This window comes from Eriocheir sinensis, chromosome 12 (genome assembly GCF_024679095.1).
Source record: "Eriocheir sinensis breed Jianghai 21 chromosome 12, ASM2467909v1, whole genome shotgun sequence".
NCBI classification, from domain to species: Eukaryota; Metazoa; Arthropoda; class Malacostraca; order Decapoda; family Varunidae; genus Eriocheir; species Eriocheir sinensis.
Window position 1 is genome coordinate 11,282,209 of NC_066520.1, and position 16,509 is coordinate 11,298,717.

Here is a 16,509-nt window from a genome sequence, read left to right on the forward strand (position 1 = left end):
AGGGGGTAGGGAGGGCTAGGGAGACGCGAGAGCATGGAAGTCGGCTCGGAGGAACAGTCATTCGTGGATGCTGGTGATCGAAGGGAGACGCTGGGTCGAAAGAGAAGGGATAGGAATATGGAGAATGGCGGAGAGACGTGTTTAGTGGATGTATGGTAGGCATGATTGGGTGGAGAGAATGGAGAGGCAAGTAGATGGAGGGAGAGCTCTGTTGGATGGAGAGAGAAGGGGAGGGCATATGAATGATGGGAGAGACATGTTGGGTGGAGAGAAAAGAAAGGCATAGCGGAGGGAGACATGTGGGTATGGAAAGAAGAAAAAATAGTGTGTGGAGGAGAGGGATACTGGGTGGAGCGAGAAGGGAAAGAGTGGAGAGAGAGGCATGTTGGGTGGATGGAAAGGGAATGTGCGTGTTGTGTAAAGGGAAAAGGATGCTGAATGGAGAAATCAGAAAATGGTGTGTGAGTGGACGAAGAGACATGTTGGTGGAGAGAAAGGGAAAATCGTGCTAAGAGGAGGGATTAGAAAAAGCATGTTGGTGGAATGGGCGAAGGAGCTAGGTTTGGGATTAAGGGACTGGTGTGTACGTTGAAGAAATAGAGACTAGGTACAGGTTGAAAACAAGGAAATATATAGAGAGAGGACGTGGTCTGGAACCGAAGAATATACATGTGAGCTAGAAAGGAGGTGCGGGATTAGAACTAAGGCGGAATATGTGCCAGTTAAAACTTTCCAGGTGGCGAGAAGAGGCTGAAAAGTATGAAGCTGGTGAAGAACAAAGGGAAGGAAGGTGTCGTGGGTACCGTGGGACTGGGATGTTACAGCTGGAGGGTAAGGAACGCGGTAAAGGCAGAGCGAGGGGCAGGTCTGATCTATGGGCTGAAGGACGAAGATTAGAGTCTTGGCAGTGGCCGCGAAACGAGGGAGGGTCGGTGGGTGTAGGAGGGGGAAAGGGATGTGATTGTTGGCTACAGAAATATAGAGAGGAGCAGGAAAAATGGGAGTATGAAGTTGGAATGGGAAGTGAATGTAAGCTATGGAAATAAAGAAAGGAACGAGAGAGATAGGAACATGTACTGGAAAAGGGATGCGAGTGTTATGGTATGGAAGTATAGAAAGGGACGAGAGAGAGATAGGAACATGTACTGGAAAAGGGATGCGAGTGTGGGGTATGGAAGTATAGTAAGGAAAAGGAGAAATAGAACCATGTAATAGAAAAGGGAGGAGTGAGGGATATGGAACTATAGAAAGGGACGAGAGAGAGATAGGAACATGTACTGGAAAAAGGATGCGAGTGTGGGGTATGGAAGTATAGTAAGGAAAAGGAGAGATATAAGAATGTAATAGAAAAGGGAGGAGTGAGGGATATGGAACTATAGAAAGGAACAGGAGAGATAGGAACATGAACCGGGGAAGGAAGACCGGGGTTACGTCATTAAGCACAGAGGATGCACACGAAGTCGCACTTATTTTCTTTTTTCACGTGGACTTGTGCATTCACGGTCAAGTCACACATGCTGTTCACACTCCTACATGTATCCATTCACTGGTCCACGTACTAACACTCAAGTCGCAGGCGCGCTCGCTCACACACACACACACACACACACACACACACACACACACACACACACACACACACACACACACACACACACACACACACACACACACACACACACACACACACACACACATGCGTAGGCAGGTAGTGGTGAGAGGGTCAACTGCCCACCCTCTAATTATCGCATTTCTTGCATGACTGTCTCTCCCGTATGTGTGTGTGTGTGTGTGTGTGTGTGTGTGTGTGTGTGTGTGTGTGTGAACGCGCAAACGATTGAACGTACGCCCTTGAATGCCTATATGTTAGGCACACACACACACACACACACACACACACACACACACACGCTCGCACGCACGCACACATACACACACACACATACACACACCATGCAATAAATTCACTTAAAAACATGCGATAAAATAAATCGGTAAATAACCGAGTCCATATTCCCGTCAACACACACACCTGCCGCGCCCCGCCACCTGTGCCTGGAGGTGGTCAGCGCCCCGGACAGACGAGGCGCCCCAAGGCATCAACACTCGGGAGGAGGAAGCGCTTGGGGCCTGTATAAAGAGCAGTGTCCAGGGAGCGTTCGCCATAGAGACATGACCTACCACACAGTGCTTTAATCTAACATAAATATAGCTTTATTTTTCCTTATTTGCTCGTGACAACTCCTGACTCAGTGGTGCAGCGCGGCTCATCCATCGGTGGAGGCCGTTGATGCACGTTAATGCACGCAGGGTGTGTGGCCCGCGGTGTGACTGCCACTGTTTGGATGACCGACTTTACCGACGCCTAACTATTGAACCACCTCCATGAATGTTTACCTATAGACCTAACCAAAGATGCGATTTCATACTTAACAAACTAGCTTAAGTATACACATAACACGCAAATTCAGAGTCTAACAGTAGATGAAGAAAACGAAGGTAGTATATAATAACGAATTGGGGAAGAGATAAAATTGGACCATTTCCCGGAGCAAAATGGAGTTGAGTAGTCAGCGAGTTAGACCACGTTGGGAAAGGCCTTTGTTATGTAGTGAAGTCGTATATATAACTGAAGAAGGTGATGATACTCCATGCTCAGTGACGTGACTCTTGGGTAGTTATGAAAAAGTGGCAGCAGATTCCCGTAGATTTGAGCCGAGCAGAGCCACACACTCCATCCTCTGGGCCAACAATGACCCACACTTACCACTACCCTTATCACTCTTTTCCCTCCCATGAGAAACTGACGGTGAACATAATATCCGACAAGTATTTATGCTTACATATCTTCAAGTGAATGTTTATTTCTACCTGTTGATCTGTGAATGTAGGGCAACAAGGTAGGGAGCATGTCCTTTTTCTACTTAAATGACAATCCAAATGCACACCCCATACACACAAGGACCCTATTCTAGTGCGCGTAAAGATTATCAATGTATTTGCAATTCTAAATGTTACAGGGATTCATTCGACTACTTTTTCGGGTACCAGACCGCAACACATTCTACCTTGCGTTTCATATCACGATTTAATTCACTGTGTATCATAAACAAGAAAAAGATGGAGAGAAAAAGATATCCGAAACAGTGACGAGGCAGAGAAGGGAATGGATGATTGTGAAGAAACGGCTACGCGTGACGCAATGCGTGGCCTGCGGCGAGAAGGGAACTTGTCTGACGTCTGTGTAGCGACATGACCCGAGGAAGGCTTGGTCAGTTAGTGTTGTGGGTTATGTATATCTTTACGTCATGTTAACTGTCTCTCAACACACCCAAACATACGAGAACACCTACTTGAGTTTGAGCGGAAGTATTGGTCAGGTAGTGTTGTGGGTTATATATATCTTTAAGTAATGCTAACTTTCTCTCACCCAAACATAAAAGATCACCTATTTGAGTTTTTTTTTTCGTCCCAACAACCGAACAGGTAGAGGCAAGTACCTGGGTCTGTGATGCCGGCGTCCAGCAAGGCATTGTAGCGCTCCGCCTTCTCTGGAAACGGAAAAAAAGGATTATTAGAGATAATACAGATTATATAAACAGGAATTAATACGAAGGAAAACTACCTTTTTTAAGAATACCTGTTGGATCCGCCAGGCCCAAAACACCCGCCATGCTAAACCTACCGCCCCGATCCACCAGCTCTGTGTTAGTATGGCCAATATGCATGTTTTTTTATTTTTTTTATTTTTACTTGTTTGTTTTCTCCTAACTACTTAAAGGAGGATATACTTCTAAAATCATATGACTGTCTTCTCTTAAAAAAATTTAAAAAATGGCAGAAATAAAGCACCATCTCGAAACCTCTTATAGTAATCGCGAGTAACAAACCTTCCAGGCCTCGCCATTACCAGGAAGCCGCCGCCATGCCCGCCTCACCGCCCCTCCCGCCCCCTGGGGTCAATTGCCTCGCATCCTGATCCTCACTTAAGCTTTTATGCCGCAATTTTGGGAAGGCAAATGAGCTCAAGTCTGAAGCGATGGACGGCGATAATCCGGCTATTAAAATGCCATATATATTTCAGGTGGGCCCGAAGCACCCCGACGCCCGCCCGCCCAAACACTCGCCTCCGCGCCTCCCCGGGGCCCTGCAAGGCTCAAATTCCCGAGTTATTGTACGCGGGGAGCACACATCAAAAGGGCGGCTGGAGGGTCCTTACGCCGCTGAGAGAATAGTGATACGCTGCTTCGCGATGCACTCCTCCTACTCCTCCAGCTTCTCCTCCTCCTCGTCCTCTTCCTTCTCTTCCTCGTCCTCCTCCTGATGGTGCTGGTTCTGGCGATGCTGTTGCTCCTCCTCCTCCTACTCCTACTCCCCCTCCTCCTCCGCCTCCTCCTCCTCCTGCTTCTGCTGCTGCTGGAAAATGCATGACGAGTGTGTATAATGCACTTACCTTGCCGCCGAGAGCCTCCACCTGATGCTCGTCGGGAAGTGGAGGAGGAGGAGGAGGAGGAGGAGGAGGAGGAGGAAGAGGAGGGAGTGGATGTGATGAGGGGCAGGCAAGGGCAGGGAGGACAATGGGTGGTAAGAATTACGCTGAAGAAAATGAAGGTAATGAGGCGCGGAATGAAAGGCGTGGCGGAGGCAAGACTACTAAACGATGATGCCAATAATAATAATAATAAAGAAATAATAATAACATTAAAAGTAGTAATGGTAAAAATAGCAATAGTAGTAGTAATAGTAGTAACAGCAAAAACAACTGCAAACACACAGATACACAGCTACCCCAAAACTATCGACGCCTCAAAAACTTTCCTACACGCTTTCACTTTTGTTTCACTGGCCGCGCACCTGTGAATTCCTGAACACGTCTGAACACGACAGGCACACGTGGCCGCGAAACAGACCTTGAATGTAGACAGGTATACGTCCGCGTGTCCGTCCAGGTGTAATGAGGGACGGTGACGCAGGGAACAGGTAAGGGTAACGATCACAATGAAAAAAAATATATATAATACCCGAAGAGATGAGACAAAAGCCCATAGATACCTTTTTTTTTGACGTTCAGCCCATAGCGTAGGTAGGCTTTACTGATGGGGCATATTGGTCGGCCCCATCTACTAGTGGCGCGGGTAGAAAAATTATAGTGGCGCCATTCTTGCTACAATTAATGAACTATATAGTTGTCACCAATGTTGCAGCTCAGAATTTAGCGTGAGCGGCGTAAGAGTTCGTCCAGCCATACGATTGACCACCTGTATGAGCGAGATAGCCGCCCTGCATTATTTGTGGTGTCAGGTTGGGAGTCATCCTGGTTGGTGAGGAAGTCTGGTTTGGAAGAAAAAAAGAAGGCTGAAGGGAAGGGAAAATAAAAAAAAGTAACAGAAAAAGACGATGACGACGACGAAGAAGCTTAAGAAAAAGAAAAAAAGGAAGAAAAGACGCATTACTATCGGAAACAGTCAAAGATATAGAAGACACAGCAATCTAAGTAAAGGGAGAATAGAAGAGCACCATCATCATCATCACAACCACTATCACAATCACCATCTTCATCATCACTATCATCATCATCAGCAGCAGCATCACACGCCGCGTCCCTGCACCTCCGTGATGACTCATAAAAGTTCAATTTTCAACATGGAAGTTTTTTTCATCCCTTCTCCCCTTTGGCACACACCTCCCCCTCCCCCCTCCCCCACCGATCCGCTCCTCCCCTTTTCCCCTCAGGCGCTCTTCCTACTCATTTTCCATCTCGGCAACTCTCCTCTTCTCCTCACCTCCATTTCTTGCATTCCCCTTTCTCTTTCTCCTCCTTCTACACCTTCCCTTCCCCTCATCCCCTCCCCATTCAAATCCTCTTACCCTTACCTCCATTTATTGTCTTCCCTTTCCTTCTCTTTCTCCTCCTCCTAAATCTATTCCCTTTATCCTCTCCTCCCATCCTTACCGTTCCCTTCCTCCTCTTCTTCCTTCTCTTCACTTCTTCCCTCCTCAAATCCTTTCTCATCCTTATCTCCATTTCGTACCTTTTCCTTATTCTCCTCTTCTTTCTCCTCCTCCTTCACCTTTCCTTCCCACCATTTTTTGCCTTTCCCTTCCTCTTCTTCCTCCTCCTCTTCCTACATCTTCTCTTCCTTCACTTCTTCCCTCCCCTCGAATCTTCTCTCATCCTTACCTTCCCCTTCCCCTTCCTCCTCTTTCTCCTTTTCACCTCCACCCCCTCAAATCCCCCCTAAACCTCCCCCTTACAGCATCTATTGGATCATCAGTTCACCCCCCGTGGCCTCCTCTCCCTCTCCGCCCCCTCCTCCCCTCCCCCACCGCTGCAGACGCCAGCCTCGTCACGCCCAAACTGCTTCCCTTATTGACACTCGAAGGCCGGCCGGTGATTGGGCGTCATCAGGGCCACGCCGGCCAATCACAGCCGCCAATAGAGTTAGCGACTATTTTTTTTTCATTTTCCCTGATGCCTCCCTTGCGCCAGTCCCTAGTAAACGGTTTAGTTCTTTTTTTTCTTTTTTTTTTTGTTACCAGCTTTTTTTTCTTTTTACTTTCAACTGCATTACCAAAGGAAGGTTTAATTTTGTTGCCGTCGCTGATGTTTTTTTTATTCTTTCCTCTCCCGCCCCGAGAAGCGATTATGATCTTTCTCAAAAATGAAAATACGTGCAACATAAAAAGAATGAAAAAGTGAATTGGCTAAGTGAAGCTATCGAGGGCGGGCGTGTGATTCCGAAGGGGGGGAGGGGGAGAGGAGGATGAAGGGTAGCGGATGAGGGGGAGGGATGGAGAGAGTGATGAAGGGGAGGGAGGAGAGGGGAAGGGAGAGAGTGCCGGGTAGAGGAGGAGGAGGAGGAAGAGGAGGGGTGGGGAGGGAGATGAAGGGGGGAGGTCAGTCAGAAAGGGGGAGAGACTGGTGGGCGAAGAGGGCGAAGGGAGATATCGAGCATCAATCATCCCTTAATAACTGTTCTCTCCCCCTCCCAAAGAACCCTCCTCTGTCTCTCTCTCCCTCTCTCCCTTTCTCTCTCTTGCTCCCTTCCCGTCCTCGTATACATTTTCATCACTCGTTCTCGTCCTCGTTCTCGCCCTGCCCCGAAAACTACCTATGACTATTTGCGTAAAAAAAAAAGTTTAATCTTCGTTTCGGTTGCAACTTTAACTACTATCTCGCATTTCTTCCAATCGCTTAAACTTCGGGTATAATTTTTTTTCACCACCACCATCACCCCCACCACCACCACCACCACTAGCATCATCACAGGCTCTCATCTCCCCACGCGGCCACTAATCACCCCGCCGTCACCCCCTCATCACCTTCTTGAGACCCACTTAGCTCCTTCATTAACCCAAAAGGCAAAAATATATCACAGGAAATCAGATATGCATTAATGAATCTTATTTTTAGCCTCTTCGATGTTCACTTTCGATCTCAGGAGAGGCTGGTGAAGAACTTGCCTTTTGCTCATGTACTCTCCTTCTCCTGTGCTGGTCTGCTCTTTGCTCTTTCTTTTTTATCGTTTTTTCTTTGACTTCTTGCTGTTTCATTCTTTTTTATCCTCTGATCTCTACGTCAACATCTAATCCTCCATTCTTCAACCATTCATTTCAAGGTCAATATCTCATACAATGCTTAAGATGGTGTATCGTGTATGGTGTGGTGGTGATGATGGGACCGGTATTGTATATGGTGTAGTGGTAGTGTGATGGATGGGCTTAGAGAGGGTATATAGTATGAGGTGTATGGTGTGATGTGGTGGTGGTGATGGGAGGGGTATTGTATGGTGAAGTGGTGGTAGTGGTGTGATAGTGTAGTGACGTAGTGGTAGTGATGTGTTGTGTGTGTTGCATTGAATTGTGGTATGGTGTTGTGTTGGGGGTGTTGGCCTATGATGTGTTGTATGGGTACTTAATGCAGTGTGTTATCAAGGTGGTGGACAGGTGAGTTGTGTAGCGCTGGAGGTGGGTCTATACAGGTGTGGTGTGTTGGTGGTGGTTTAATTAATGCAAGTGGTTGAAGGTGGTGGTTCTAGGTGGCCGCAGCAGACTCTTCACCCATGTACACGAATACGCGACGTGGTAACAAGCCCATAAACACCCCATACAATCGTCAAGTGAGGGGAACGGGGAGGGGAGGGCCACAGAAGTAAAAGAAAAAGGATGTGAAGAAAATATGGAAAAACAGCGAAAAAGTAGAAGTTACAGTAATTTCTGCATTATATAACCTCTCTCTCTCTCTCTCTCTCTCTCTCTCTCTCTCTCTCTCTCTCTCTCTCTCTCTCTCTCTCTCTCTCTCTCTCTCTCTCTCTCGCTCGTGTGTCGAATGATTTTTTTCGTTTTAATGTTTTATCAATTTTTACATTTTTTTCGTAACTCCACTCATTGATGTGATAATTTTCCAGGCACTTGAACTTGTCATACTGAAAATTCTGATCCCCTCCTACCCGCCCCCTGACCCTCCTATCCCCTTCCCCTTCACCCCCTCCCTCAACCATGCACCCCCGGCCCTCCCCCTCAGCCATGCACCAGCCGCCCCTCCTCAACCCATCCTTCGCCTGAGTAGATGAAATGTTCGCCTCTTGGACCCACTTGGTGCACTCGGCATGACATCAAGCATCACACACACACACACACACACACACACACACACACACACACACACAAACACACACACACACACACAAACAAACAAGCAGGCATACAGTTTCAAACATTTTTAATACCAAACCTTTGCTCATTTTCTTTTTCTCCAATAAGCATCTACCTTCCTTTTGCTTCCTATTCAAAGATCTTCAAAACTACCTGCAAAAGGATAACACTCAGCCCTGAACATCATAACTCAGAGCACGGCCAATTCGATATACAACCCCACTATGATATTTGCTATGTACTTACCATCTCGTCACCACACTGCGCCTTCCTGTCACCACTATCTGTATCCACGCCGGGCCTTCTTCTTCACCAATCCACTCTGCACGATCCTCATTATTCCACAACCCCAAAAAACACGCCATATACCCGACACCATATCGCACAAAATCAAACCCGAACGCCATTACCAATACACAGAACACTAACTCTAATGTTGCTTTCTCTGACACTATCACCGTCTGGTCCGCAATATTTTTACTTTATATTGGTTACTGTTGCTGCATATTTCCCCACACAAATTCTTACATTCTTCCCACCTAGTAGAGCAGTTTATCTTCTTGTATTTTAATTTAACACCTTACCTTTTACTCAGAATTACGATTACTCAAGTCTAATAATTCCCAAACGAGTGACAAGTATAAAAATAAACACGGAACGATTTCAGTCTTTCTACAGTGGTATACAAGAGTGATCATCAGCATGCCATTTGCGTTCTCCACACACCTCCCTTTCTCTGCTTTATCCCAGTACGAGAACAGTGAAAAAAGAAATACACACAAGCAAAGATACAAAGAAACCCCGATAAGACACAAGTGAAAGATACAAAAAAATAATCGGATGGAAGAATGAAAGCGGGGAAAAAAAAGGATCGAGGATTAAAAAAACACATTAGAAACAAATAGTGAAAGAGGAGGAAGCTTCTTGTCAGGATATTCACTCCTACACCAACACCAGGCAGGATTAAAACCTTTACTTCTTTGCCATCACGTTATATAAGAGTTAGATGAACACGAACGAACATTTTGGCAGCAGCTGACGCATTGAAAAGGCTTAGGGTCATATTCTTAACAATTTCGGCGCCCAAACCCACATATTTGGTTGAAGGTGGAGGTTCTAGGTGGCCGCAGCAGACTCTTCACCCATGTACACGAATATGCGACGTAGAAACAAGCCCATAAACACCTCATACATTCGACAAGCGAGGGGAACGAGGAGGGGAGGGCCACAGAAGTAAAAGAAAAAAGGAGGTGAAGAAAATATGGAAAAACAGCGAAAAAGTATATGTTAAGTAATTTCTGTATTATACTCTCTCTCTCTCTCTCTCTCTCTCTCTCTCTCTCTCTCTCTCTCTCTCTCTCTCTCTCTCTCTCTCTCTCTCTCTCTCTCTCTCGTGTCGAATGATTTTTTACCTTTTGGGTATTTCCAGGGGTAGTTTTATGACCCTGGTGGTAGTGTGATCATTCTTCTGCAACATGAACTTAACAAAACGCTCATTAGAACCCGATTGCTCTCCTTTTTGATCTTTAGAAATAGTTGCTGTGAGAGACTGAAGCGTTTGAAGATACTAACAATATAGACAGGCCACGCACTCTCACACACACACACACACACACACACACACACACACACACACACACACACACGCACTCTTCCCAGCCACGACCCCTCAAAACCTGCATCGTCAGGTTAGTTCTCGACCAGGAAAGGACAGGTGCTGGAAGAAGGTTCATTACAGGTTAACGAGATTACAGATTACCCACGAAATTTTATATGCACACCGCAAGGATAACACACACACACACACACACACACACACACACACACACACACACAAACACACGCACACTCCTCCATATCCTCCTCCCTCACTCCACACACACACACACACACAATTTAAACGAAAAAAAAAAAAACGGAAAAAAAGCCAAACAACCTCTATGATGAGTTCCTGAAGTCGTGCAAACAAACAAATACACAAAATCAAAGCACTGCGCGGGGATTCCAAAAAAGCCCCGGTCGCCATTATGAACCAAAAAAAGTGGGCATATCCCGGGCCGAGCAAAGACCCAGAGTGCAGTTAAAATATTCACGTCTCATTAGCAGCCGTCCGATTTTTGTCTGCAGGTGCCCCGGGGAGCCACACGAGATGACAACCTAGGGGAGGAGGAGGAGGAGGAAGCAGGAGGAGAAGGAGGGGTGGGGGGAAGGTAGGTAGGTAGGTAGGTAAGGCGGGGTGGGAAGAAAAGAGAGAGGGAAGGTTAAGAGGAGGGAAAGTATACGATAACAACTTGTGTGTGTGTGTGTGTGTGTGTGTGTGTGTGTGTGTGTGTGTGTGTGAGAGAGAGAGAGAGAGAGAGAGAGAGAGAGAGAGAGAGAGAGAGAGAGAGAGAGAGAGAGAATAGATAATAGACAGATATAGAAATAGATAAGTAGATAAATGTTGACAGATAGAAGGATGAATAAGGATAAATATGGGAAGACAAATAAACGGTGAAAAAAGCCAAGGGAACAGTTTATAGGAACGGAAGACTGAAACAAGTAAATGAAAGAAAGATATTTATATGGCAAGAAAATCCGACAGTCTCGCATGGAAGAAGAAAATGGAAGAAAAGCAAATAGAAAGAGATACGACAGCAAAATTTTGGACTCCTCTGACGCGAAACTCTCAGACGAAGGGGAAAGGAGAAGAGAAGGAGATAGGAGAGAGAGAGAGAGAGAGAGAGAGAGAGAGAGAGAGAGAGAGAGAGAGAAAAGGCATTGAATAGGTGGTGAGAACTGTTCCAAGAAAGACATACACAGGGCACGGTGAGGTGGCAGTGGTGGCGGGAACAGATGAAGTGTAACTGATGGGATTCCTTGCCTGCAGTGGTGGAGAATGACACCAAAATAGCCTGATAATGGGCAGCAACGAACGACGCATCAATTGACAAGAAAAACAAAATTGTAGACACTGGTATAGGTGGCAAGCTGGGTTTTTTTCTTTCACTTCCTTCCTTGAGTAAATGGTTGCACTACTTTACGGATAGGATTTCACGTGCGCCACGGGATCCAACATTACAGAGACTATAAAAGATAGACATCACTCACAGGGCGCATTCAACACGCTCCCTTTCGCCAGTTCATGTCCTTCCCCTGTTACCACACGTCTTGCTCACCCTTCTCGGCACCTCTAAAGGCAAAAGGTAAAACACAGCTTATCATTCACGCTACTAACTTGGAACGGAAAGTAAATTATCCACGCTTTACAAAACATGTAAATTATGTTTCAACAGTCAAATTTGTTGGACTAGACTGGCTACTAATCTTTGTATAACACTGATTTCATGCAAGTGGAGCGCGGAGGTCGAAATTTGAGGCATATGTACAAGAAAACCCTATATAGATTAATAAATATAACACACACACACACACACACACACACACACACAGACACACACACATACACACAGGCGTGCCGCATCAAAGTCCGGCAGCGTTTTTCAGCTCTCATCTCATTCTTCCGTTTCCCCTTTCATACATAAACTCGGCGGCCCGCGGCATAAAGTGGTAAACGGGGTCTCTTTTGTGGTGGCGGACCTCGGTATTAATTTTCCACAAGCTGTGAATTAAACCGGTAATCAAGTCACTCAGGGAGACACAAAACTCCCGCCGGCCGCTGGTCAGGGCGGGTCAGGCCCACGCTCCGGATAAACACATGCGCCGCCCCCCGCCGCCCGCCCGCACACCCCGCGCGGCTCCCGGGGGCGTGAAGGGAGCCGCTGTGTTCCTGAAGGCGGAGGCGCTGGCAAGGCGGTCACAGGGGGGAGCAAGGTGGCCTAACAAACAGGCGATTAAGGTGGCCGTGTGGCTGCTGCCGGGGAAGCAATTCGGCGTGTATATTTGCATGGCTTCGCTGACCACAATGGACGCCGGCCAGATTAAAATCCAGGAAGGTTTTCTTTTGCGGGCTGCGGGGGCCAATCCCGGCGTGTTGACTCTGGGACAATGGTCAGCCGCCGCCACCCCCCCTCCCCCCCCGCGACTCGCCTTCCCCTCGCCTGTCCCCCCATGCGCGCACATACCAAACACACACACACACACACACACACACACACACACACACACACACACACACACACACACACACACACACACACACAATGTACGCCTCTCTTATGGTGACAAAAGCGTTCCGCATTTCAGGATATTCCTTAATGGTTTCTAAATTAGTTTCATTTAAAGTTCTTCCCATAAATCGTTTCTCTCCGCGACACTTACTGAGCCCCTTCACCACCGCCTGTATTCTGACATGCCATACCTATTTCCCTTTCTTCCGTGTCCGTCCCCATTCTCCCCCCCCCCCCCACCCCCTTCATCGTCCCGCTCTTCGTTCTTTTCTTTTCCTCTCCACTTCTCCCTAATAATCTCTCCCTTTCTCCCTCCTCTCCCCCTCGTGCGGCGTCCCCTTTCGTCCTCTCCACACAAATATCAGACCACAACTAATAGCCATATAAAACATTTCACTCTGTTCCCCTCTCTCTAACAGGCGGCCTCTAAAAAAAGACACACTGGACTTTAATTAACATTTCACCTGGCCAGCAGTCGGTGTGTACAGGTAAATACAGAAAAAAAACTAACAACGTGATTAAAGATTGAATTAGGCCTGTGGAGTCCACCTGGATTCATTATGTAGAGTCAATTAAGGGAGGCAGGTGAAGTAAAAACTGGCGAAAACTTGGGAGAATGATTTAGGGAAGTGGTTTATGTTTTGTGTGTGTTGACGTGTCGGGTCACTTTTGTGCTGTGGAAGGGTAATGTGTTTGTGACCTTTTCAGCTGAACTGCTCAAAAATTTCCATCATCCGGACGAGCATAATAAATCAGTGTCCCTTTGTGAAGAGCGTTGTACGGCCCTCCTGCCACACTTCCACACGCCACACACACGACGCCAGGCCGCCCTTGCCGCCACCGCTGCTGACGCTTCGCCCCCCCCCCCCAACCCCCTCCCCCTAAGAAGAAGGGGGTGGGAGGGAGGGGAGGTGGAGTTACGCGGGGAGCGGCAGTCATCCCTCAAAGCCCTCACATCCCACACGTGATACCCAATCCCAATTCTCCGTTCCAATTCCTACCGCTCGATTATCACCGGCGTCGTACCGTCCCCGCCGCCGCCCCGCCGCCAGGACACTCGCCCTTGACGCCCGCCACACGACGGTCGATCTGCGGCGGCGGCGGCGCTGCGGGATGCGTCAGGTGGCACGCCGACGGGTGTCCGGGAAATGTATGAGTATTCTGACAGTCTCAAATCAAACACCAGATTCCAGTCGATAAGCGCCTTAGCCCGGGATCCGGTACGCACACTGGGGATCAATACGCCCTTGAGTACTGCTTCTTGCCCTGATGCGTCGCCAGGGGTGCTCACACGGAGGGAAGGCGAAGGGCCGGCAGGATGGCAAAAGTACAACGAGCCAGGTCTGTCACCCGTCTACTGCAGGTCGCAGCAGCAGTCACACAGCGATCCTCATGCTTGGACGTTTCAAGGCTTAGGCAGACAGGTCATTCTGGTATTTCGGATCTAAGGACCACAAGAAAACGTGTATGTAGCTGCCTATAAATATTGGGGTAGATAGGAACAATAATTATGCATATCTACTATTATCTATGCCTAGTAACCATTTTTTTAATGACACTATATAAATTATACACACACTTCGCGAGGTGTTCTAAAAATCAACATATTGTAATATTTAGAACACCTCGCGATTACGTCACGTGGCCTAAAGATCCTGACTGACTGATACGCTCGTCCACATAGGTTTGCAACATGTCAAGTATATACAAATAACTTGTAACGTCACATGAGCTAATAAGAGGTAAGATGACGTGACTCGCACACAAAACATGACACACACAACACCGACGCCACAAATCTCAACGTCACACACACACACACACACACACACACACACACACACACACCTTCGTTAACTCTGCACACGCCCTAACTTCCCTCGGTAATCTGCTCCTCAAGGCACTGCCCGGCCCGACCAACAGGTGGCGCGGAGCAGAGGCTGGATGCAGGGTAACAAGGTCCGCCACCACTTCAACTCCGTCCAAATCCACCACTCAACACCATCACCATAACCACAACTACAACCACTGGTACGCCCATCCCTTACAACTACTACAAGCACCACCACTACTACTACCACCATCACTGTTACTACTACAATCACCTCTTACTAACCACCACCACCTAAATGACCTTACTACCACTCCAACAATGGCACTATCACTACTATTACTACTACCATCACCTCCTAAACCACTACCACCACCACCAAAATTACCACCTCACCCCCACCCCCACCACTACCACACACCCGAAGCGGCGGCACAACACGGCTCTAAAACCACCAGCGGAGAACCGAGACTAAATTACATTAAATATCAACCGCATTATAAATATCGAATGCAAAATGCAGCAGCGGCTCCCAAACAGTGGCCGGCTCATCTGAAACTCCCGAGAGTGAAAGTTGACAACACAACACACGGACGCTGGTGAGCCGGAAACACGCCGGAGGAGGAACCAATCAACGGCTCAGGTGAAAAATAACGCAGCAATAACATGGCCGCTGCAAACACCGTCCGTCATCCACCTCGTCGATTTCCAGGGCAGCGACCAACCGGGGAGCTGATGTCATTAATTTATTCAGCCAATGAACGATCAGATATTTATTACAGAGGACCCCAGACCGCCAGCCAATCACCGGCCGCCATTAAAATGCAACGTAGTGCCACGAGGTCCATAAATATTGCACTCTGCGGCGGCACACCAACAGCGCGGCCTCTCCTTTATCATACGGCGGAGGCAGCCTGTTGTGCCCTCCTCCAGGCGCCGCAGGAGACCGAGAGAGAGAGAGAGAGAGAGAGAGAGAAGGGGGGTAACGTCGCCCTGTCGCCCAACACTTAATATAGACTTAGCGAGGCTTTGGCGACGACCAGCCCCAACGGGACCCGCCGGAGTGATTATGGCTGCCGCGGAGGAGGAGGAGGAGAAGGAAGAGGAGGAGGAGGAGGAGGAGAATTGGGAAGACAAGAAAAATTTGAGAAAAGGAAATGAAGTAGAAGAAGAAGAAGAAGAAGAAGAAGGAGGAGGAGAAAGGAGAAGAAGAAAAAGAAAGTAGTAGAAGTATATGAAGAAGAATATGAAGAAAAAGAAGAAGATGAAAACAATAAGAAAAAGAATACTGATGAGCTGGGGAAGGAGAAAATTAAAAAAAAAAACGAGATGGAGGTAAATAGGAAGAATAGGGGAGGAGGAGGAGGAGGAGATGACGGAAGTGGAGGAGACGAGAAGGATAATGGGAGGATTAGTCAAAAGTTTCATTCTCCCTTCCTCCGCTCTCTCTCTCTCTCTCTCTCTCTCTCTCTCTCTCTCTCTCTCTCTCTCTCTCTCTCTCTCTCTCTCTCTCTCTCTCTCTCTCTCTCTCTCTCTCTCTCTCATTATCGTCACCGGAATCCCTCAACATCTCGCCTTCCTTAGTCATCTCCCTCCCTCCCTTCCTCCTTCTCTCCCTCCCTGCCACTAACATCTTTATATCCTCCCTCAGACTTCTCTCTCTTAATTGGTCATTTTCTCTCCCCGTCTCGCTGCCTCTCTCCCTCTCTTTCTCTCCCCTGTCCCTATCTTCAACTTTTCCCCTTATTCTTTATATTAACGATCTCCCTCAAATCCCTCCTTCCCCCCCCTCCCTTCTTCTTTGCCCTAATCGCTCACTTTCTCTAATTATCTCACTTCCTGCGGCCCTCCAGCACTCCCTACCCCCCTCACCCCCGTTTCCTCTCTCTCTCCCTCAAAGCCGCCTCCTCACTC

At 47.7% G+C, this 16,509-nt stretch overlaps 1 protein-coding gene across 1 annotated transcript in view; it reads right to left on the reverse strand.

The window, feature by feature from the left end:
• LOC126997261 (Fanconi anemia group J protein homolog) overlaps positions 1-3,674 on the reverse strand; it is a 161,469-nt gene extending 157,795 nt beyond the window's left edge. Inside the window, exons 1-2 of the mRNA XM_050858257.1 lie at positions 3,641-3,674; positions 3,501-3,551 (exon numbers count right to left, since the gene is read on the reverse strand). Of these exons, the coding sequence (XP_050714214.1) occupies positions 3,501-3,551; positions 3,641-3,674 (85 nt within the window). The remainder of the gene's footprint in view (positions 1-3,500; positions 3,552-3,640) is intronic.
• Between the last annotated feature and the right edge of the window lie 12,835 nt (positions 3,675-16,509).